The 22,876-nt window shown below is 69.3% G+C and overlaps 1 protein-coding gene across 3 annotated transcripts; it reads left to right on the top strand.

Moving 5' to 3' along the window:
• Positions 1–459: 459 nt before the first annotated feature.
• On the top strand, positions 460–22,876 carry SYT7 (synaptotagmin 7). Of its 3 annotated transcripts, XM_086749730.1 has the most exons (13): positions 460–556; positions 9,922–10,025; positions 11,251–11,330; positions 12,004–12,135; positions 12,719–12,934; positions 15,523–15,891; positions 17,288–17,413; positions 19,279–19,414; positions 19,840–20,110; positions 20,527–20,696; positions 21,189–21,303; positions 21,388–21,587; positions 21,774–22,876. In XM_086749730.1, exons 1-13 carry the CDS (start codon positions 526–528, stop codon positions 21,876–21,878), a joined length of 2,055 nt encoding a protein of 684 aa, XP_086605856.1. In that variant the 5' UTR covers positions 460–525; the 3' UTR covers positions 21,879–22,876. The 3 variants fall into 3 exon arrangements, with proteins under 3 accessions (XP_086605856.1, XP_086605857.1, XP_086605858.1); XM_086749731.1 differs by lacking the exons at positions 15,523–15,891; positions 17,288–17,413; XM_086749732.1 differs by lacking the exons at positions 12,004–12,135; positions 12,719–12,934; positions 15,523–15,891; positions 17,288–17,413.

Here is a 22,876-nt window from a genome sequence, read left to right as displayed (position 1 = left end):
CGCCCGCGTGTGCGCGCCCGGGTGCCGCCCGGCGTGTGCGCGGCGCCCGTGTGTCTGCGTGTCCGTCCCACCCCGCGCGGGTGCGGTGGGCGCCGCCTCCCACCTGTGCCGGCGGGTGCGGGTTGCGCGCCCCACGCGTGTCCGCGCCGCTGCCCGTGGGGTGGACCCCCCCCCACCCCATCCCCGTGCGCGGCACCGAACCCCTCCCTCCCCTCCCCGGCGGCTGCAGTTTCCCTCTCCCGCCAGCAGCGAGCAGCAAGTGGCTGCGCGATCGTCGCGCACACGCACACACACGCACACGCACACACACACACGCACACGCAAGGCAGCGGGCGGCGGGCAACCGCCCGGGCTACCGCGGGGTTACCGGCCCCCCGCCACCGCATGCCGGCCCCCGCCGCCCCCCCGCCGCCGCCTCCCGCGGCCCCCGCGCCCCCCCCGCCGCCGCCGCCGCCGCCCCCCCCCCCACCCCACGCAGCCGCCGTCTGATGAACCGGAGCCCCGCCGAACCGGGCAGCCGCCACCATGTACCTGCACCCGGAGGCTGCCAGCGCAGGTGAGCCGAGGAAGGGGGGAGTGGGAGGAGGGAGAGGCGGAGGACACACGCACACCCACGCGCGACACGCGTGGACCTCACTGGGAGCGGTCCGTGGCGCCCCACATCCCCACCCCGGGGGGCGCGGTGGCTCGCTTCCCGGCTTGTGGCCGGGCGGGAGTTAGGGTAGTTTGGGGGAGGAAAGAAAAAAAAAAAAAACCTAAAAATTAAAAAAAAAAAATCCTATTTTTTTAAAATAAAGTCGCCGCCGCTGCTTTCAAATGAGTCACCAAGCCGGACCCCCCAGGCGAGCCCCCAGCCACCCCCCCACCCCGCTGGGTGCCAGCACCCAGAGGAGCACCCAGCGCCCCGCTCCTCCTCGCTCCCCCTTCATCATTTTGGGGATCCCCCACCCTGGTCCCCCCCCCCACCTCCGGGGTGGGCGAGTGGGGAAGGGACTTCGGCTCGTGGGGTTTTGCTGAGCTCACGCTCCGAAGGTGCCGCTCGGCCCCGTACCGAGGAATTTGGGGCGCAGCCCCACATTTTGGGAGGTTTTTCGGGTGCGCCGCGAGGGTCGCCCGGAGTGGCGGCAGGGATGGGAGCGGCGCGACGCGCCTTCGCCGGGGCCTGGCGACCCACGCTCGCCCTGTTCTCGGGGCCCGGGCGAGCGGGCGCCGGCGGGCAGAAGGACAACGTGTCCTGGCGTGGGGACGTGCCGGCGGCGAAAACACCGATGCGGGGAAAACGGGTGCTACCGGTGTCGCTGGGGACGAGCTGCAGGCGCTCAGCAGATCCAGGCCTGCGGGAGCTGGCAGGTTGGGGCGACGCCGGGGACCGTGACACGCCGTCACCCGTGGAGGGTGACGGCGGTGACGCTGCCCCGGGGTGTCGGTGGCTCCCGACAAGCCGCCTTCGAGGGGGAGTTTCCGCCCGCCCCAAGGCTGGACGCTCCTTCGTCCCCGTGCCACCGTGACCCCGCCGGCACGGGACGCGGCCGATGGCTTGGCCCAAGGTCACGCGGCGTGTCAGCGGCGGAGGGGGGACACCAGCCTGTCCCCTGCCATTGGCAGCGTGGCACTGGTGCCCGAGGTTTGCACCCACCCTCCGAACTTGGCGGCTGCACCCCCTCCCCGGTTCGCCACCTCGTCCCCTGACGTCCCCATCGGCGCTTGGTGGGCCGCGAGGTGCTGGGGTTCGGGGTGGGGGGCAGACCCCCTGTCCCCAAACCCCGCGGTCCCCCGCTGCTGCCTGTCCCGTCACCTGGGAGTTTTCCCACCTCGCATCCGGCGGCGGGGCCGGGGGCGCGTACACCCGTGCCACCGCGCCGCGTGGGTGCCGGGTCCGTCCCCCGCCGACGGAGACTGGGAGGGTGCTGGTGGCTCGCGCCCTCGCCGGGTTTGGCGTTTGCAGTGCCCGTTCCCCTCCGGAACCCCCGCTCGGCCCCTGCAGCGTCGCCCTCGTCCCCGGTGTCACCGCGCAGGGGGACGGCAGCTGCAGCCCCCCGGCGCTGGCTGCGTTTCGTGGCGGGGGATGAAGATGCCGTACGGGGAAATCTGGGGAAAGTTTGGTGCCGTCTGCTTTGCCACCCAGGGAAAGGGGGCTTTGGGGGTGGGGGGGGCAAGGTGGAGCTGGGAGATGGTGCTGAGGGTGCGAGGTCTGGTTCTGGGGTGGGAGACGCCCGCGGAAGCCTGGCCTGGCCCCGCTCCGTCCCCGTCTCTGCCGCCACCGCCAGCCGGCCCCTCTCCGGGGAACCGGTTGCGCCCCAACCGCTTCATCTTGGCGCGTCATCCGGATTCCGGGGGGTCCCCGGACCCCCCGCTCCCACCCCACATCCTCATCCCCACCGGGGTCCCGTTCCCGCCGGCCGGCCGGAGCGCGGCGAGCGGTGCCGCGTCGCGGCGGCCTCGATGGAGGCGGCGGATCCATAACCAGGCGCCTGCCTGTTTTCCCCCAGCGCCCTCGTCGCGGCGGGGCGGGTGACGGAGAGGTCTGGGTGCGGCGAGCGCCGTGGCGGGGTGGGGGAGGGAGGGGGGCCGTGGGAGCAGACCCCCGGGACTGGGACCGAAAACCCAGAGAGCTGGGTTAAAATGGGCTGAAATACCCGGAGGAGGGAGGCGATGGAGGGGGGGGTGGGAGGATGAGGAGGGGGAAGCGCGACAGGCGGGGAAGGCAGACAAAGAGCGGAGGGCTGGCCGGCCTCGCTGGGAGCCCAGCACCTGCTGCGGCCACGCGTCCCGCGCGAGGCGGGCGCAGCGCCGGCGCCTCCGGCACCCCCGTCCCGCTCGGGGTGGGGGTTCGCCCCCCCTGCCAGCCCCCCCCCCCCGAGCAGCATCAGTGGGCTCCATCCCAGGGTGGGGGGGATGCTCCTGCCTCGCCCTGTCCCAGCGCTCGTGTCCCCCCGCCCTCCGTGGCGTCTCCGTCCCGTCTCCCGTGGCAGTGGGGCGTCCGTGTGGGTGCTGACCCCCCCAGGATGGGGGGGGGGTCTCTCCTGCCCCTTCCTTCCCGGGGGTCCCGCTCGCTCTTGCTCTCTCCCCGCCACCCCCGAGCCCTTCAGACGTGTGACACGCGTGTCCCGGGACCCCGCGCGCGACGGGGGGACAGGCTGGGGGGCCGCAACCGGGCGCGGGGGTCCGGGTGGGGGGTCTGCCCGATCCCCCCCACGCCGAGGAGCGAGGAGAAGAGCCGGAGGCGGCTTTGCATCGCCTGATCTCGCGGCTTTTCAGGCTGCCGGGGAAGGGCGGAGGGGGGGAGCGGGGAATGAAGACGGATGCGGATAATATCGCTGCTGCCCCCCCGCCTCCTGCCTGGCCCCCGGGGGCTCGGCTCCGATATCTGTTATGGATGGATCCAGCGAGGGAACGGCTTTCCAAGAGCCGCCGGCGAAGGCCGACGCGCGGGGACGATGTGCAGACGCAGAGCGGCGGCGAAACCGTCGAGCCGGGGCTGGGGGGGGGGTTACCAACCTCCCCCGGGTTGGGATCGGGGGTCCGGGGTGCCATCGTGGGTGCAGGGCACGGTGGGTCAGGGTGCGGTGAGCGGCGGGTGCCGCGTCCCCGTGGGTGCCGGCCGTGTCGGGGTGTGGGGGTGCTGCGCGCTCGGGGGTGCCCCCCGCCAGCACCCCGTCCCCTCCCGGCGTCCCCGGGGCGAGCGGGAGAGGGGTCACCTTGGGGGGAGTTAATGAGGTTTGAAGGGGACGCGGCCGACGGCGACGGAGCCCAGGCGGCGGCGGAGGGACGGCACAGCCCCTTCTCCCTGCCCTCCCCAGCGTGGGGGGGACGCAGCCCTGGGGCTGCATTTTGGGGGGCTCCAGGCGCCCCTGAAACGAGGTCCCCAGCGGCCGTGGGACACTGGTGTCTCCCCCGGCTCTCGGCGGTGTCACCGGAGGGGGCCCCAGGACACCTGCCCGCACCTCCGTGTCCCTGTTTTTCCACCCGGGGCCTTCCTCCCTCCGTTATTCCCCTCCTCTCCCAGCGGCGTTTCTCCATCTTTCCGTGCGCTCTCCGCCGACTCTCCTCTTCCTCCCCCGGCCCCCTGTTTGGGGGCCGCGGCCGACGCTGAGCATCCCCCCCCCCGGCACCGAGTTCTCCGTGGGGCTGGGCACGGTTGCAAAGATCCCGCTCGCTCCCATCCCTTGGGAGCCTCCGGCTTTCCGCCTCCCTCTCTCCGGCTGTCACCCGGGGGATGATGGAGGGCCTCGGGGTGAGAGGCTAAGTGGCGGTGGCGGCGACGCGGGCGATGCGCGCGCTGCTCAGCGTGAGAGCCCAGCCTGCTCCTCCGTGCCCGCCGCCGCAGCCGGGAGAGGTTTCGGCACCTGGGTGAGGTGGGGTTGGGGTTGTCACCGGGGTCGGGGGGCGGTGCCCGGGGGTCTCCAGGGGGACAGACACGGTCGGGAGCAGGACGGAGACGAGCTGGAGCGAGGGCTGGGCGGAAGCTGGGCTCACCAGGCGATGAGGAACCGGGTTTGGAATTGGGGACGGCGATGGATGGAAACCCTGCGGGACACAGGGGCAAAAAGTCCTCGCGGGGATGGGGGGGGGTCTGGATGCTCCTCGAGAGGAGAAACGTGGTGGGGACCGCTACGCAGAGAAACCACGCGCCTCTCCGGAAATCCTCGGCCAAAAATAACCCAGCGCCGAGGGAAGGAGTGCCTTCGCTTGCCAAATTCTCCCTCCACCGCGGGCTCCTGCTCGCGGCCGCCTCGGAGGGGATACGGGGGGCTCGCCCGAGGGTCCCGCGGGCTCTGCCGTGCCGCGGGGCCGGCGGCGGCTGCGCACGCGCGGGAAGGCGGCGCGAAACGGCGCGAGGCACCTCGACGGCGCGAATCCCCTTCTCTGCCGCGCCGGTTTCTTGCCGCGGTGCCCGGGGCCGCGGTGTCATGGCGTCGCGGCGGCACGGGGCGCGTGGGTGTTTGGGGTCCCGTGCTGGTGGGGGATCGCTGGGAGCCCGCGGAGGAGGCAGAGCCGGCCGGATTGACAGCTCCGGGGGCCGGACAGATGGCGGGATGGAGAAGCAGATGTGTACGAGGGCCGGATGGATGGATGGATGGATGGATGGATGGTTGGAGAGATTGATGGATGTGTCGGAGAGGGGGATGCGCGGAGAGACGGACAGATGGAGAGCAGACGCACATCCGCTTCCCTCTCGCCCCGGGGGTGCTGAGCCGCTCCCCTGATGTTCGTCCCGCGGCCGGACGGTGGCCGGGACCCCAGGCTCCCGACGTCCCCCGCCGGGCGGGTGGCACCGCCGAACGCGGCCGATTTTTCCCCGTGGAATGCCGAATCTGGCTCAAAGCAGCCCCAAAACGCCCGTGGGGTTGTTTCCAGGGACGGCGGTCCCTGCTCGGCGGTTTTGCATCCCGGCAGCTCCCCCGTGCCCGGTTCCTCTCCCCCCGCCCGCGCCGGGGCCGTGGGTTTTGGGGCCGTGGTCCTGCCCTGCTCCCCCCGCTCCCCGGCCTTGCGCCCGGGATCCTGCACAGGAGCGAAAGCTGCAAATTCACAGCTTTTCAGCTGCAACCTAAAAATAAGAGGTTTGGGAAATATCTAGCAAATGAGTGGGAGGATGAGAAGAGGAGGAATTAACGGCCTGGCGCCAGGCAAACAGCATCTGGGAAGCCCCGGCGTGGCAACGCGGCCGCCTCGCTCCCCTGCCCCGCGGCCCTCCGCCGCGGCACGGGGATGCTCTGCCGCCACGCGGGGCAGGATCAGGCCCCTTTCCTCCCCCCCTCCAGCTCCGCAGCGTCGCCCCGTCCCCTCCCCAGCACCGTCATCCGGGCTGGCGGCGTCACATCCCACCCCGGCTCCGCGACTCGCGGCGAAACGCGATGGCGGGGAACGCGTCGCCCGCTTGGCACCTTCTCCCGCTCCCCCCTCCGCGGGCGCGCACGCGTTTCCGCTGCCGGTTTGGCGAGGCGGCGAGCGGCGCGGGCTGGCACGCCAAGCGCGCGGCTGCGGCGGGCGGCTTGGCACGGGGAGAAATTTCGCCGCGTGGAGAGGCCGGGGGTGGTGGGGGAGCTGTCGGTTGAGTCTGAGTGGCGGGATGGGCGCGGGGAGACAGGGCGTCCTGCCACGGGAACGGCGATCGGGGTGGGGGGAAAGGGGCGTAGCTGCCCTTGAGCGCGAGGGTCTCGCTGTGCTGGGCGTGAGCGGTGTCTGTCCTGGAGAGACGAGTGTGCGCAGGGCCACCAAGATGCACAGAGCGGCTGAGATGCGTGAAACCACGGAGATGCGTGAAGTCACCAAGGTGCCCAAAGGGACCACGATGCCCAAAGCCACTGGAGTGCACAGGGCCACCAAGATGTGCAAAGCCACTGAGACACACAAAGCCACTGGAGTGCACAGGGCCACCAAGATGTGCAAAGCCACTGAGACACACAAAGCCACTGGAGTGCACAGGGCCACCAAGATGCACAGGGCCACCAAGATGCACAAAGCCACTGGAGTGCACAGGGCCACCAAGATGCACAGGGCCACCGAGATGCCCAAAGCCACCGAGATGGCCAAAGCCACTGAGATGCACAGGGCCATTGGAATGCCCAAAGTCACCAAGATGGCCAAAACCACCAAGATGCCCAAAGCCACCAAGACGCACAAAGCCACTGGAGTGCCCAGGGCCACCAAGATGCCCAAAGCCACCGAGATGCACAAAGCCACTGGAGTGCACAGGGCCACCGAGATGCCCAAAGCCACTGAGATGCCCAAAGCCACCAAGATGCACAGGGCCACCAAGATGCCCAGAGCCACCGAGATGCACAGGGCCACCAAGATGCCCAAAGCCACTGAGATGCACAAAACCACTGGAGTGCACAGGGCCACCAAGAAGTGCAAAGCTGCCAAGATGCCCAGAGCCACCAAGATGCACAAAATCACCAAGACGCACAGGGCCACCAAGATGCCCAAAGCCACCAAGACGAGGACCGGAGCCCGGCCGGAGCAGGGAGCTGGGCACCGCAGGCTGTCCCCAGGCTGGGCTACCTGCACAGGGACGCTGGCTCCGCCGCGGCACCGGCGCGGGGCTGCCTCCCTGCGCATCGCCGCTCAGCCGCGTGCCGAATCCTTTGTCATCGGCGAGTTCTCGCCGCCAGCTCCTCGCCTCCGCCGGGCTGATCTTGCGGGATCTTGGGCTTAACACGCTTCTTAGGGAAGAGTAATCCCGCTCGGATCGCCGCGCCTCTCGCTCGCGTTTTGAAGTGTTTCTTCCGCGGCAACAAAGGCCGCAGCTCTCCGCGTGCAGCTAATCCCGCATCCGCCGGAGCGGTGGCTCAGGGGAGCCTAAAGACCTCGGTCCCCCACGCTCGCGGGAGGGGGTCTGGCACGGGGACCCTCTCCCCCCCGGCGCAGCCGGCTGCTGCTCGCTCGCCGCCGCGCGAATCCCACGCTGAAAAAGCCGCGGCGCTAACGAGGCGGGTAATCCCCTCAGCAATAACCGGCTGTAAAAGCGGGATTTTATCCCGATGGACGAGCCGCGGGGCCACGCCGGCCCCTTCCCCGACCTCCGCGGCCGTGGAGACCCCGAGCCCGGTGCTGCCACGGTGCCTCCAGCCTTCGGTGTCCTCCAAGGGTGGGCGCGGGGGGTCTCCAGCTCGCGGAGCAGCCCCTCGCCATGCTCTCGGCAACGAGGTGGGACCACCAAAGGGCGGGTGTGATTTGGGGTGGGGGGAGATGTGGCTGCAGGGACCCCAGGGCGGGGGGCCGAGGTCCCGCCGTCGCACGGAGCGAAGAGCTTCTGTGGCGAGCGGGGCCGAGAAGAAGCAGCCCCACGTCGGTCACCCTGCTCTCGGGGGCTGTGTCCCCGTGTCCCCTCACGGCATCCCCACGCCGAGCATCCCGATCAGAGCTGGGGCTCCGCTCAACTTCTCTAATTAACTGGTGGTAATTGCCCGGAAAACCAATCGTTGCCATCGCGCTGAGGGCGGCGGCGGCCGAGGGGCCGGCGTCTCACCCCCAGCCCTGGGGCGACGCCGGTCGTCAGGGCGAGGCCACCCCTCTTTCGGCGTGTCGCCATGTCCCCGAGCGAGGCGTCGAGGCCGCGGGGAGCACCCGGGAGGGGTGAGGCGGTGTTTGGGGCATCCCAAGGGGGGTCCTGCCCCCGCCCTCGCCGGCGCCGCCGCTTTGCACCCCCCCCCCCCCCAGCCGATGGAGCTGGGGTGGATAAATGCTGGAAATTAAGGGCTGGTCCCAAATTCCCTCCTAGGCAACAGTTGCTAAGCGAGGTTTATACACAGGCTCCTGGTGATGGGGGAGGGACGGAGGGGCCCCCCTCGCCCAGTTTTGGGTGGAGGGAGCGGGCGCGCTGGCCGGCTGTGCCCACTTTTCTAAAAATCCCCTTTTTTTTGCCGTCGTCCCCTTTCCTTCTCTTTTTTTCATTCCGCGGGCGCCGCGGGCGCTTTGGTACCCGTCACCGGGGACCCCGCCGCGTGCCGAGGGGGGATGCCTGGACCCCCTGACTCATCCCGGCCTCCGAGCCGCTGGCAAATCTCGTTACAATAACAAGGTCTGCGGGTGAATTAATTATTAACGATTATTGTTTAATATTTATACTGCAGTACAGCTACGGGCGCACTGCTCCGGCCTCGCCGCTTCCCGCCGCAGGCTGTGGCTCCAGCGGTGGCCTGGCTCCATCCCGGGGGCCGAGCTGGGCTGAGGGTCCCACTGGACACCCCCCCATCCCCAAAAGCCACCTCGGGTCCCTCCTCATCCTCCCGCGGTGCCAGGGCCGCGAGCTGGGGCTGCGCCGGGGCTGCCGGATGCTGGGGACAGCCAGCGCCGGGACGGGGGTTGTGGGGGGAGGGCTTGCCCCGCCATGGGCTGCTTGGGTGCAGGACAGGAGCAGGGTGGGGGATGCTGGAGCAGAAGAGGGGTCCAACTCCCATTTTTAGGGTCCACCTCCCATTTTTAAGGTCCCCAAGCTTGGCCCCGTGGCCAGGCCGGGGGGGAGCAGAGGGATTGTTGTGGGTTTGGCTGACCCGAAAAGGGGGGTGGCTGTGACCCCAAGAGGGCTGGGGCGGCTGCAGGGCACCGGTGGAAAGGACGCGGATCCGGTACGGAAACTGGGGGCGGCTTCTCTGGAGGGGGTGGGAAACGGGGCCGGGATGGGGCAGGGAAAGAGGATGGAGAAGCTGGAAGGGATGGGGATTGGGAAGGCGAAGGGGAAGGAGGAGGAAAGGGGAAAGGGACAGGATGGGGAAGGGAAAGGGGAAGGAAAAGGGGAAGAGGATGGAGAAGCTGGAAGGATGGGGATTGGGAAGGCAAAGGGGAAGGAAGGAAGAAAGGGGAAAGGGACAGGATGGGGAAAGGGAAGGGGGAGAGGAAGGAAAGGGGAAGAGGACGGAGAAGCTGGAAGGATGGGGATTGGGAAGGGATGGGCGTTAGGAAGGCGAAGGAGAAGGAAAGAGGAAAGGGGAAGGGGACAGGATGGGGAAGGGAAAGGGGAAGAGGAAGAGGGGGGGAGGAGGAAGGAAAAGGAGAAGAGGATGGAGAAGGTAAAAGGATGGGGAAGAGATGGGCATTAGGGAGGCAAAGGGGAGGTGAAAGAGGAAAGGGGAAGGGATGAGGGCTGGGAAGGGGAAGGGGAAGAGGAAGAGCAAGAGGAAGCAGCGCAAACACCACCGCAGTGCTACGCCGGCACAGCGGGAGGCACGCGGTGATGCTGCGACCTTTGCCGGCCGTGCCGGCGCTCCCGGGGTGCCGGCGGAGATTAAAGCCTTCGCCCTGCTCCGACCTGAGCTCCCGGCGAGCGCTGGGGGCCAGGGCATCCCCTCGGCAGCCCCGAGCCGGCTCTGATGGGCGCGGAGCTCCCCTGGGCGCAGGGTGCTGTGGTGACCCCCCACGGTGGGGAGACCCCGTCCCCGTCCCCGTCCCGTCGCTGAGCTCTGCTCCGCTCCCTCGCAGGCGCTCCCTCCCGCGACGTCCTCCTCGTCTCAGCCATCATCACCGTCAGCCTTAGCGTCACCATCGTCCTCTGCGGGATCTGCCAGTGGTGCCAGCGCAAACTGGTGAGTTTGTCCCCGTCGCCGGGGCGGGGAGCGGGGCACGGGGCACCTCGCCCTTCCCGGGGTGCTGGGCTGTTGGGTGCAGGCCCCCGCTCTGCCCCCGGGCGACGGTTTGGGTGGGGGGCAGCGCCCGCGGCTGGGCAGCGAGGCGGCCGAGCGCGGTGCCGGCTGCAGCCATTTGTTTTTGCTCTTTAGGAGACGGGATAATTAAACGTTTGGGGAAACCCGTTTGCGCGGCGCGAAGGGAAGTTTCCAAACACGTATAGATCGAGATATTTGCCATGAGCGGTAACGATCTGGCCCCTGTCCCGCTGGGCTCGCTCCCGCCTGGAAGAGCCCCGCGGGACGACGGCCAGCGCGTCCCTGGCAGCGCCGGGTGCCGTAATCCGGCCCCGCCGCCCGCTGTGCCCCCCACCCCAGCGTCCCACCCCGAGCCCCGCTGCCCTAGAGGGGACCTTTGGCTCAGGACAGCCCTCCCTCCTGCCCCACATCCTTCCTCCCTGTCCTCTTCCCGGCACCAGGATCGGGCCGCGTGTTTGACTTCGCCGTCAGATTGAAATCTGGGTCATGCGCTGCAACGGCGACGGATGCGGGAGATGCCGGCTCCGGCGATGCCGAGGGGATGGGGAGAGGGGGTCCGGCACGGGGACGAGGCGGCGCGGGGACGCCGGGAGCTACCGCGGCGGGAGGGGAGGCGATGGGAAGGGGCTTCCCGGCCTGGTTGGTGCCACCCGGGGAGGAGAAAAGCCGGAGAAATAAATATAAATTGGCCGGGAATGGAAAAGCACATCCCGGCCCTCGATGGCCCTGGAATGGCCGCGTGGGAACCGCAGCCAAACCCGTGAAGCCCCGCTCCGGCAGCCGCTCCCCGTCCCACCTCGGCCTCCCGGCGCCTGCGCCGAGCAGCTCGCGCTCCTAATTGTTCGCTAATTGGCATTAATTGCGCTCCTGTCCGCCCCGGATCGGAGCAGCACGCCGAACCCATGTCGGAAGTCGCAGTGAAGTGCCCTGATTACAAATCCTAATTAGGAGCCAGCGCCCGCTTCATTATCGCGTGGCAGCTCTTCCCTTTCGCTGAGGAAGGTGAACTCAATTAATCCGGGTTCAATTAATCCTAAAATTACCCCGTTCCTCGCCCGGTGCCAGCGTCTCACCGCTCATAGGGGCCCGGAGATGCTCTGGGGGGTCTCCCCGCCTCCCCCTGAGCCCCCCGCTCTCCTCTCCGCAGGGTAAGCGGTACAAGACGTCCCTGGAGACGGTGGGAACCCCGGACTCCAGCCGAGGCCGCAGCGAAAAGAAAACCATCAAGTAGGTGCCGGGGTGGGGGGGGGTGAGGGGGCAGGGGGTCCGCACCCAGCCCTCCTCTGGCAGGGCCAGTTCGGCAGCGGCCGCTTGCCCGGTCCTGCCCGGAGAGGGAGGCGCGTCCCCATCGCGACGGCGTGGCGCACGCGGCTCCGAATGGGATCTGGAGGGCAAAGGCCTGGCGCTGGCGGCTTTCCGAACCCCCCAGCGCCGACGGGGCGGTTTGCCGGAGCCGGGAGGTTCGGGATCCGTGCCAGCAGCGGGCTGGTTTGGCAGGAGGGGACCCGGAGGGGTCTCCCCCCGAACGCGCGGCAGCGGCACGGTTTAACCAAGCAGCCTGCGCTTCCAGGGCCGAGGAGGCGAGGACGCGCGGAGCCGCGTGCCGGGAACGCCGCGCTCGCCAACGCCTCTCTAACCCCCCACGCCACCCTTCTCTCCTTCCCAGCCGGCGCAGCCGCCCGCTCCCGTCTCTCCGCAGCTCCGTCCGCCCGTCCGTCCCTGTATGTGTGTGTCCCGGCGTCCGAGGGGCGGGCGGCCGCGCGCCCCGGCTCTCTCTTTCCGCAGGATCCCGGCGCTCCGGGGGAGGAGGGTTGCTTTTCCTCCCCTCTGGCAGGAATTCAGCTTCTCTCTCTCTCTTGTATTTCCCTTTTCTTTCTCCCCGGGTCTCCGGCCGCTGTAGCGATCTAGACAGAGACTTTTGGAATAACAATGACAACACAGTGCAGCAGAAATGGAGCTCCTACCCTCCCAAGGAGTTTATCCTAAACATTTCACCTTACGCCCCGTACGGTGACCCGCGCCTTTCCCTCAAGTGAGTCTCTCCTGACCGCGTTTGCTCCGCGTAGTGAGTATTTGGGCAGCACCCATTCGCCTTCCTCCTCCTCCTCCTCCTCCTCCTCCTCCCGGGCTCCCCGCGCGCCACCCCATGGGCAGCCCCATGGAGACGAGCAACCCCTCCTTCCCGCACCCCCCGGGGACACCCCCCGCCCCACGACTCCCCCGAAATCACGGCGGCGCAGGACGGGGTTGCGCGTTGGGGGCACCCCCTCGGCGCGGGGACGGGTTTTCCCCCCCCACCTCCCCTTACCCCAGGGCAGGGCTGCCGGTGAGCGAGACCCCCCCACCTTCCTCCCCACTTTATTTTGGACGGTTTTGCCGAGGCCCCCGCGCACCCCCCCCGGCCAGGACCCCCTTTTCGTTTGCAGTGCTGATGTCTCTTTCTCTCTCTGTCTGTCTGTCCGTCTCTTGTCCGTCTGTCCCCCTCCGGCTCTCTCCCCTTCCCCTCGTACCCCCCACCCCACCCCACCGGCCTCCTCCACGTCCGTCCGTCCGTCCTTCCGTCCGGCTGCCATCACGTCCGTCTTTGGGGGGGTCCGGCCGCCGCCCCGGCCCAGTGGCTCTCTGTTATCAGGGGCCAAGCTGACGGCGTCGGCCGCCGCGGGGTTGGCGGGGGACCGCGACGGCCGGCCCGGGGAGAAGCAGCGGCACGGCGAGGACGGCATGAGGAGCAGCGTCTCCGCCCACAGCGAGCCCGGCGCGGGGAAGGCGGCGCGAGGCCGCTGGCACACGGTGCAGAGCCACTTGGCCGCGGGGAAGCTCAGCCTGTCCAAGTGAGTGAGCACGCGCGGGCCGGCACGGCGTCCCGCCGCAGATCCCCGCCACCGCCGGCGTGCCCCGGGCACGCTAGGATGGGGAGCCGCCCAGAGATTCGGGCACCGTTTTGGTGACGGCCCACGGCTCGCCCCACATCCCTGTCCCTCGGGGACGGTGCGAGGCGTCACCGGCCCCTTCGCTCCGCGCCGCTCCCCTGACCCGGCGCTCCGCTTGCGGCTCCGCCGCCCGATGCCGAGGGAGAGAGTTGGGGAAAGCCGGCGCTTTGTGGGATTTAGGGGAAAACCAGCGTTTTGGCACGCTGTGCAGGGCTTGTGGGGGCCAGGCAGGCTGCGTGGGGGTCTCGGCGGGACCCTCGGCTGCCGGTAGTGACCGTAGCTCTGCCAGGGGAGAGGCGGTGATTTATGTGGCTGTGGGCTCCGTCCTGCGTTTCCGATCTCCGCTCCGGTTCCCCGTGCTGGGGCGCAGTGGGCTCCGATCGTGCGGCAGCCCGAGCGCTGGGCAGCCGGAGGGTCCCGGCAGCGGCGCCGGGACCCTCGGAGAGGTCGGTGGTGATGGCAAAGGTGCTTCCCAGGGCTGGCGTGCCGCCTCTCCCAGCCTTGTTGGCGCGGAGAAAACCTTTTCAAAAGAGAAAGGCCTTGGACAAATCCCAAATTCCTCCTGGAGCCCCCAAAGATCCGTATTCCGTGCGTCCGGAGCCGCGGCTGCCATGATGCTGGCGCGCTGCGGCGTGGCTGCTGGGAGGCGAGAGGGAGAGGCGAGGAAGAAGGGGGAGCTACGCAGCCTTCAGCCGTAGCCGGTCTCGGCGGCGACGCGAAACCCGCTGGGAGCCCGCGCTCCGCTGGGGAGATGCGCGAAGGCCGGCCGGGAAAAGGCGTCGCGCAGCCTCCGTGCCGAGAGCCGCGGACGCCTGCCCGCGTGCTGCTCAGCGCCTCCGCTGCCGCTGACTCACGGCCGTGCCGCATCGGCCGGGGCGGTGCCGGCGTGGCGATGGGCTCCGCTCTCCTGGCTGCTGGCTCCGGAGCCCTGAGGAGCTGGGAGCCGCGCGGATGGTTGGATGGACGGCCGCCGCAGCGCCGTGCGCGGGCGGCGAGGGCAGAGCTAAGGCGTCGGCGAAGCGTCCTGCGTCTCTTTTGCTCAGAGTTTAGGGTTTGGGGGTGTTGGTGGGGGACGGTGTGGGGGTCTGGCTGCTGTACCCCTCCCCGGGGAGCCGGGAGCCCCGGGCGGGCGCGGGGAGGGTGCGCTGCCGCCTGGCACGGCGCTGGCAGGGAGCTCGCGCCTCCAGCTGGCGCCGGGCCGAGAGCAGTCGGATTTCGTTTCCTGCCGTGGAGCGGGGTTGTAAATTTGAACTAATTTAGGATTTGGTAGGGAAGCAAAAGGAGGTCGGCGGCAGGCGTGGCGGTTGTGGCGGGGGGGACACGGCGCAGCGCCCGGGCAGCGCCCCACGCGCCTTCCGCCCCGGCCGTGGGGCCGGGTCCGTCCCAGCTCCCCGCTCCCCTCAACTCCCCTCCCTCCTCTCTCTCTCTTTCTCTCACCTTTCACTCTTTCTTCACTTTTTTATTTATTTTTTAAGCTATTTATCCTTCCCCCCCCAACTCCCCCTCCATCCCTCGCTGCTGGCAATGCACGACGGCACGGCTTCGCCGCGCGGTTTCACCCCGACCGGGATAAGGTGGGCGGCTGCTGCTGAAGGCGGTGGTCCCAGGGAAGCCCCCCTCTACCGAGGGCTTTTTCCAGGCTGGCTGGACCCCCCCGGTCTCGTGGCCACAAGCTTTGCAGGCTGCTGCGGGCATCGAGCGCCATGCCCGGCTGCATGGGCTGTGCCACGCATGCGCTGCCGCCCCGGCGTGGGGGCCGGCCGCATGGCCAGCGACGGGCACCGCTGCTTCTCCCGCCGGCCGCTCGCCTGCTCTTCCCTCTCCGTCGGCTGGACGAAGCCCGGCTGCCCAAACGAGCTTCTCCGCGCTCCCCGTCCCACCACGGCTGTGTCCCCGTCGCCTCCCGTCCCGCGATCGGGGGGCTGGGAGCGCGGCCGGACTCCCACCGCGGTGGGTTTCCTCTCAGGGCTTGGCCCCGGGGACACCCGGCTTTAACGGCACGCCGCGTCCATGGGGGTCTTGGCAACCTCCGTCGCCGCGGGAGCCCCCGGCCGGGGATGCTGGGACCCGGCTGCGGCGTGTGTGCTGGGCTGGGAGGGACGGGGACGGGGACGGGGCGGGCTGGCTGGCAGCACGTGAGCGGGCGCCGCGGGATTCGCCTTCACGCAGCAGCCTAATTAGCTCGCAGACGAGGTCGGCCGGCGTCACCGGCAGCCGCGGGAACGGGAGGGCACCCAGCCGGCCGGCTGCCGCGGCCGATCCCCTCCGGCAGCCCGGGAGATGGCGGCGAGGCGGGAGCCCCGTGCCGCCGGCGAGGCCGAGCCGCGGCCGAGAGGCAGAGGAACCGGTCGCTCCATCCGCTGGCCCTTGCCGGAGCGCTCCCTGCGCTGGGGCATCTTCTCTCTAACTCTCTTCTTTTCCTTCCTCCAATTTTGCCCCTTCACCTTCTTCTCCTTTCTCTCCTCTCCTCTGCCCTTCCTCTCCCTAAGTTTCGAGGACTCCACCTTGTCCACAGCCACTACCCTTGAGTATATCCCCACCTCAGCAGGCGACCCCAAATGCCAGAGGCCCCGCACGCTCGTGCGCCAGCAGAGCCTGCAGCAGCCCCTCAGCCAGCACCAACGCGCCAACCACAGCCAGCCCACCACCAGCCAGAGCCTGGGCCACCTCCAGGCCCACAGCGGCTCTACCGCCGGCGCCGGCAACCCTCGGGGCACCCGCGGCGGCCAGGGGCGCCAGGGCATCGCCGCCGGCTCCAAGCATCGGACGGCTGGCGGCCGGAGCCGCTCCAATCCTGGCAGCTGGGACCATGTGGTGGGGCAAATCCGCAACCGCGGCTTGGACATGAAGTCCTTCCTGTAAGTCGCTCTTTCCTTTGCTCTCTCCGTCGCTCTCCATCACTCTCTCCATCACCCTTCATCCCTCTCTCCGTCGCTCTCCATCCCCCTCTCCATCATCCTTCATCCCTCTCTCCATCGCTCTCCATCCCCCTCTCCATCACCCTTCATCCCTCTCTCCGTCACTCTCCATCCCCCTCTCCATCACCCTTCATCCCTCTCTCCATCGCTCTCCGTCCCTTTCTCCATCGCTCTCCGTCACTCTCTGCATCCCTCTCTCCATCGCGCTCTCCGTCATGCTCTCTATCGCTCTCTCCATCCCTCACCATGCCACCGTGGGGAGATGCCACCAGTGGGAAGAGCCGGGTCCCCTCCAGCCCCATCGCGGGGGACAGGGCAGCTCCCCCAACCCGGGCGCTCGGGGAAGGGTCTCACACTCTCCCCCGACTCGCTTCGCCCCGCGGCTGCTCAGGACCCGTTCGGTTCCCCCAGGACGTTCCAGCCCATGGGACAGCCACCGGCGTTGTCCCCGGGGTGACATTGCCCCGAGGAGGAGTTGGAGGGGGGGCGGTGGCCCCCGCGCAGGGGTGACCGTCTGTTTGTCCCCGATACCATGGGCTGGGCGCTGCCGGAGCCCTGTGATCTTTAATCTGGCTTAACCCCGGTTCCCGCTATCCACGCTGCCTCCCAAACCTCAAAAACGCCGAGGGCTAAGCCGAGTCCCGCGCTGCCGGCGGCGTATCGTGCCGCGTGACGGTGTCGCTCCTCCGCAGAGCCGGTGTCACCTCTCCCACCCACCCAGAGGTTCCTCTCCGGCTCCGTCGGCTCCCCAAGGTCGGGATGCGGCTCGTCAGCCATCCCCTCGTTAGCCGTTGCCGTCCTCCCTGTTGGCGATGGGGCCCAGCCTTAATTGGCGGAGGGGGAGCAGCTGCAGAGCCGGGATGCGGCCATTTCCCCGCTGCCGTTTCCCACCGCTGCTTCCCGAAGCCATTAACTCCGCTTTCCCTCTTTATTCCCTTTCCCTCCCGCTTGCCTCTGCGGCGCCGCGGCCGAAACGCGGTTCCGGACCCCGGGGGAGGCTGCGCCGGCCGCACCGGCGAGGGGCGAAGAGCCTGGGCCGCGGCACGACGGCGCCGCCGTCTCCTGCTCCGGGGAAGGATGCTGGGGCCTCGCTCCCGTGGCGTTGTCCCCTGTCCCCAGCTCCTCCGGCCGCCTTCTCCCTCGGCAGGACCGTCGGCCGTCCCGGAGAGGGTTGGCGGCGCGCCGAGCTCACCCGGACGGGGCTCACCCCTCGCCGTCGCGGGGTTCCCGGCCTGACGCTATCTTCTCCTTTCTCTCTTCTTTTTTTTTCTCTTTTTCTTTTTTTTTTTTTTCCTGTTTTTTTTTCCCCTCTCCCTCTGCCGCTGCCGGCGGGCAGGGAAGGCCGGATGGTGGTGTTATCCTTGGTTTTGGGACTCTCAGAGCAAGATGACTTTGCCAATATCCCTGACCTGCAACCCACTGGGACGCAGCCGAACCAGCCGAACGCTCAGGGGGACAAGAGGTATGAGCGAGGACGAGGGCAGTCCCGCAGGACCTCACCCAGGGTTGGAGGAGGAGGAGGAGGAGGAGGAGGAGGAGGAGGAGGCTGGCCTCGCCGAAGCGCCAAGGTTGGAGCGGCACAGGGTGGCCCGACGGGCACGGCGACGTCTGCGGCTCTTCCCCCCCCCACCGCCAGCACCCATGGTTCTGCCTCCGGCACGGCGGCGTCGACAGGATCCCCCCACCCAAATCCCTTCCTCCTCCCTCCTTGCCCCCCCTTTCCTGCCACCCGTCCCGTCCCGTCCCGGTCGCATGCAGGGGTCCCACCGTTTGCACCCAGGCAGCTCCCCCGGGGACGCGGGGGACATCGCTGCGGCGGCACGTCCTCAACCAAGCCCCCCAAAACTGGGGGGGGGGGGACGCATTACCCCCCCCCAACTTTCTCCTCCCGGCGAGCGTCCGGCACCGCGGCCCGGCCACAGAAGCAAAGGGGCCGTGTGCCGCCGGCAGCGGGTGTCTGTCCCCTCCGGCGCGGGGCGGGGGCGCGAAGCCGGTGGGCGCTGCTGGGCGCGTTAACGAACTGGCACGGTTTCTCGCCCGCCGGCTATTTTTACCCCGCTCGGCTTGGTTTTGCTCCGTCTTTTTCGCGCTTCCCTCCCCGGCGGCCTGCTGCGCAGCCGGTCCCCGCCGCGAGCCCCGCGCCGGCCGAGGGGACCGGGGACGCCGGGTACGGTGGGGCGGGTGGCTGTGCTGCAGCAAGACCCCCCGCTTCCCACCCCGCCGCCTCGCTGCTCCCAAAACCCCGTCCCGGCGCACGCATGGCCTCCACGCCTCCATCCCCCTCCCCGCTCCCCGTCCCCTTGGGCCCGGCGGGACGCGGGCAGTTCGGCCGATGGAGGGGACGAGCTCCGGCGCCTTCCGCTCTCGCCCGCCCGCTCTTTTGCCTTGAAACCTCTCCTCCCTCCCCGTTTCTCAGCTTCTTCCTTCCAGCCCTTCCCCGGCAGCTCCGGCCCGGCTCCTCGGCGCGTCTCCCGTCATGGCGGTGGCTCGCCGCTCTCCGTCCGTCCATCCGCCCTGCTCCTCTCTCCTCCTTCCCTCCCGGCAGGCCGGCGGCGGTGGACGACGCTGTTGCTCCTCTCTCTTGCTCTTTCCCGCTCTTTCTCTCTCGCTGGCTGCGACCTCGGCCGCCGCCCCGGTGCCCACGGCTCCACCGGCACCTCCTCGCCCGGCGCGGGCTCCTCCGCCTTCGTTTTCGCTCCGTTTTTAACCTCATTTTGCCTCCTCAGCTGCCTCGGGCTCTCCGGTCCCGCCGGCGCGGGCCAGCCGTGCGCATGTGGGCCCACCGTCCCCCAGGTCCTCCCCGCCGGCGTGTCGGCGTGCGGCACGCGTCCTCTTGGTCCGTCTGTTGGTTCGTCGCCGCGTCTCGCCGCGGGGTGAATCGCGGGGTGCCTGCCTGTGTGCGCGTCCCCTCCGTTTTGGGTCTGTCCGCACCACAGGGCTGCCGCGTCCCCGCCGCCGCGTCCCCGCGTGTCGCGGCAGCGCGGCCGCCCGCCTCCGTCGCCGCTCTGTCCCCGTGCCCGCCGCAGCCACCGGCCGCCCACCCTCTCGCCACGTCACCCTCACCGCCGCGCAGCCCGCCGGCGCGGGCGCGTCCCCCCAAAACCAAAACCCAGCTTGGCCCCGGCGTCGCCGCCGTGGGCGGGTGGGACGTGGCCGGTGGCGGTGGGGGACGCGGGCAGCACGCGCCACCGCTCGCGGGGTGCAGAACCGGCCGCCCGTGCCGGCCGCGGCCCCTCGGAGGTCCTGGGGGTCCGGGGGAGCCCCTCGCTGTCTCGCCTTCGGCCCCTGGCCCCCCTCCTCTGAGACGCTCGCCTCTCTTTTCCGCAGGTTGCCGGCCGGCAGCAAGGCGGTAAACACGGCGCCGGTGCCCGGGCAGCCGCCGCAGGACGAGTCCGACCGCAAGACGGAGCCGCGCTCCTCCGTCTCCGACCTGGTCAACTCCCTGACCAGCGAGATGCTCATGGTGGGTGGACTGGGTGCACTAGGGACGGGCATCCCACCCCGGGCATCGCCCGGGCGTCTCCTCGCGCCGCGCCCGCCTCTGCCCCGCGCCCGCCCTGTGCCGCAAGCACCCCGGGCACGTCCCGGCCCGCGCCGCGGCTGTCCCCCTACTCCCAGCCCCCAGCCAGCACAAGGGAGCGATGGCAGAGACGGGAGGGCCGGGCTGTCAGGAAGAATTTGGCTAATTGGCGCCGCCGGGTCCTCGGGACGCATGGCGCTGAGCCAGGAGTCATCTGAGGCGACGGCGGTGGCAGCGGCGGGGAGACGGGGAGAGGCTGATGCCCTCTGACAGCACGCGGGGCTGGGCGTGAACCCAAATTTGGAGGGGGGGGGGGTGTGCGCAGACCCGCGGCGCTGCGCTCACCGCCCTTCTCCCCGCCACCGCAGCTCTCCCCGGGCTCCGAGGATGACGAGGGCCACGACGGCGTCAGCCGGGAGAACCTGGGCCGCATCCAGTTCAGCGTGGGCTACAACTTCCAGGAGTCCACCCTGACCGTCAAGATCATGAAGGCGCAGGAGCTGCCCGCCAAGGACTTCAGCGGCACCAGCGACCCCTTTGTCAAGATCTACCTGCTCCCCGACAAGAAGCACAAGCTGGAGACCAAGGTGAAGCGGAAGAACCTCAACCCGCACTGGAACGAGACCTTCCTCTTCGAAGGTAGGGACTGGGATGGACTGGGGTGGGAGCAGAGGGGTTGTGGGACCCTCTCTTCTCCCTCCTGGGCTGGATCGGCTCAGCTCAAGCTGGCGACGTGGTGGCCATCGGCGATGGGTTGGGTTGGCCAAGCCATTGAGGCCAGGTTGGAGGTGTCCCATGAAGGGGACACGGTGGGCGAGGCTCCTTCCCCGCCCCGAGCAGGCACCCATGGGTGGCTGGGCAGAGGGGAGTTAATCCGCTACCAGCCACCACGGTGGCCCGAAGCCCTGGGAGATGCCCCATGCTGTCATCTGCTCCCCATCCACCTCCTGGTGCCAACATCTCCCCATCAGCACGACCAAGGCACAGCAGCGCCGGCACCGGGTGCCGCTTGGCGCGGCGGCGCCGGCTCCTCACCCCCTCCGTCTCTGGTGCAGGGTTCCCCTACGAGAAGGTGGTGCAGCGGGTGCTGTACCTCCAGGTCCTGGATTACGACCGCTTCAGCCGTAACGACCCCATCGGGGAGGTGTCCATCCCCCTCAACAAGGTGGACCTCACTCAGATGCAGACCTTCTGGAAGGACCTGAAGCCCTGCAGCGATGGCAGTGTAAGGCCCTGCCCAGCGTGACCCCCTGCACCCCCGTCCCTGTGGTGTCCCAACGGGACCACCGCCCTCTCGCTTCCCCAACGGGGACGTTTTCAGCTTTGTGAGAGGTTTCAGCGACCAACGGGGAGGTTTCTCCTCCCGAATCTTCACCTCTAAATTAAGGCACTGAGTAGCCCAAAGGGAGCGTCTCGTTTTGGGTCAAAAAGAGCTGTTTCAAGTCAATCTAAAATGAAAGTTTCACTTTTTCTCCTGCCTCCAGCAAGACCAGAAAATGTCCCACTGGGGATGGCCCCGTTTTCTCCTGCCCTGATTTTCCATGAAGCCCCAAAGTCCACCCTTGGGACAGCTCTGGGGGGGTCCCAGCCCAGCACCCCACTCCCATGGTGGGATACAGGGGCTTTGGGTGCCTCGTCAGGGCTTGGGCTGGGTGTCACAGCATGGGGCGGGTCGTTTTCGGGGCGCCCACCCTAACGGGCTCCGTGGGTCCCGCAGGGAAGCCGCGGGGAGCTGCTCCTTTCGCTGTGCTACAACCCTTCCGCCAACTCCATCGTGGTGAACATCATCAAAGCGCGGAACCTCAAAGCCATGGACATCGGGGGCACGTCAGGTACGGGCTGCGGCTCCTGCCAGGCCGGGCATCGCCGCCTGCCGCCCGGCCGGGGCTGAGAGCACCTCCTGTGTCCCCCCCCAGACCCCTACGTGAAGGTGTGGCTGATGTACAAGGACAAGCGGGTGGAGAAGAAGAAGACGGTGGTGATGAAGCGGTGCCTGAACCCCGTCTTCAACGAGTCCTTCGCCTTCGACATCCCCACCGAGCGGCTGCGCGAGACCACCATCGTCATCACCGTCATGGACAAGGACAGGCTGAGCCGCAACGATGTCATCGGCAAGGTGGGTCCCGTGACGCCGGCGTGGGGCGGCAGCCGGGGGACGGCCGCCTTCCCTGGCTGGTGGCCACCGGTGCCACCTCGGGAGGGGGAGCGAGCAGTTTGGCGGTGGCGGGATGGGGGCTGGAAGGGCCGGGAGCGGAGCTGTGGGTCCCAAGGGCTTCCCGTGTGTCGTGTCCCCCCCCCCCAGATTTACCTGTCGTGGAAGAGCGGCCCCGGGGAGGTGAAGCACTGGAAGGACATGATCGCCCGCCCGCGGCAGGCGGTGGCACAGTGGCACCAGCTGAAGGCCTGAGCACCCCAGGACTGCGGGGCCGGGGCGGGGGGTCCCCATTTCCCAGCCCCCGTCGCCCCTCTGGGCGAGGAGCCGAGGGACCCATGGGACCTGCGGTAGGAGGGAGACGGAGCCCACCCTCACCCCAGCCCCCCGGCTTTCGCCTCTCGTGCGGGGGGCACCCAGGACCACCACCCCCCCCCGCCCCGGCTGAGAAGGGTGCCAGAAGCGAGGACCACCGCCCCATCCCCGTCCCAGTCACCGGATTACCGCCAGTGCTTCCAGTCCCGGTCCCGGGGAGCCCCGCTGCCCCTCCCCAGCCTCGCCCCCGCCCCCCCCCCCAAATTTTAGGGGGCCAGGCTGCGCGTGCGAGAGGGACCCCCAGCCCCCCTCCCCTTTCAGCTCAATAAAACCTCTCCGAGCCGTCAGCGTCGCCCGAGCGGGGCCGCCGAGCCCCCCGCCACGTCCTGCCTCGTCCCCGCCGCCCTCCCCGAGCACCCCCCCCCGGCCACGCTGGGCTTGGGGGGCACCCCGGGGAGGATGGGACCCCCCCCTTCCCCGGGCCAGGCGCGGGCTCCTGGGATCGGAAGCCATGACACAGTTCGTTAGCCAAAGCGGGCTCGTTTGCACGCTGCCTTCAGCCGGGTTCGATGCTTTACCTCCGTCTTGGGGGCTGGGGGGGGGGTGCGGGAGGGCGATGAACCCCGTCTTGGGGACCCCCAATCCTGCTCCCACCCCAGCTCTTCCCCCCACTCCCCGTTACCCCCACCCCGGGGACGCTGAGCCCCTGAGCATCCCATTCCAACCTGGGTACGGGGCCGATCCGGGACCCCCGTAACCCCCGTGCCCTGCGCTGGGGTCCCTGGGGGTGAAGGGACGGAGCGAGCGCCATCGTCCCCATCCCGGGCAGGTGACATTTTCCGGGCCGGCCAGCCTGGCGGGAGCGATGCCAGCAGCGTCCCCGCGGCACCTGCTGTCAACTCCCCGTCCCGGCCGGACCCCCGCCCGCTCCCCGGGGC

This window comes from Chlamydotis macqueenii, chromosome 5 (genome assembly GCF_036417535.1).
Source record: "Chlamydotis macqueenii isolate bChlMac1 chromosome 5, bChlMac1.mat, whole genome shotgun sequence".
Taxonomy (NCBI): Eukaryota; Metazoa; Chordata; class Aves; order Otidiformes; family Otididae; genus Chlamydotis; species Chlamydotis macqueenii.
This window is presented reverse-complemented; position numbering and strand designations above follow the sequence as displayed.

Excerpts from the sequence above, each read along its gene's own strand:
- SYT7 (XM_086749730.1), top strand. The coding sequence starts at position 526 with ATGTACCTGCACCCGGAGGCTGCCAGCGCAG. Across the intron at positions 557-9,921 it reads CCCGGAGGCTGCCAGCGCAG|GCGCTCCCTCCCGCGACGTC; the intron begins GTGAGCCGAGGA and ends GCTCCCTCGCAG. Across the intron at positions 20,697-21,188 it reads AGCCCTGCAGCGATGGCAGT|GGAAGCCGCGGGGAGCTGCT; the intron begins GTAAGGCCCTGC and ends TGGGTCCCGCAG.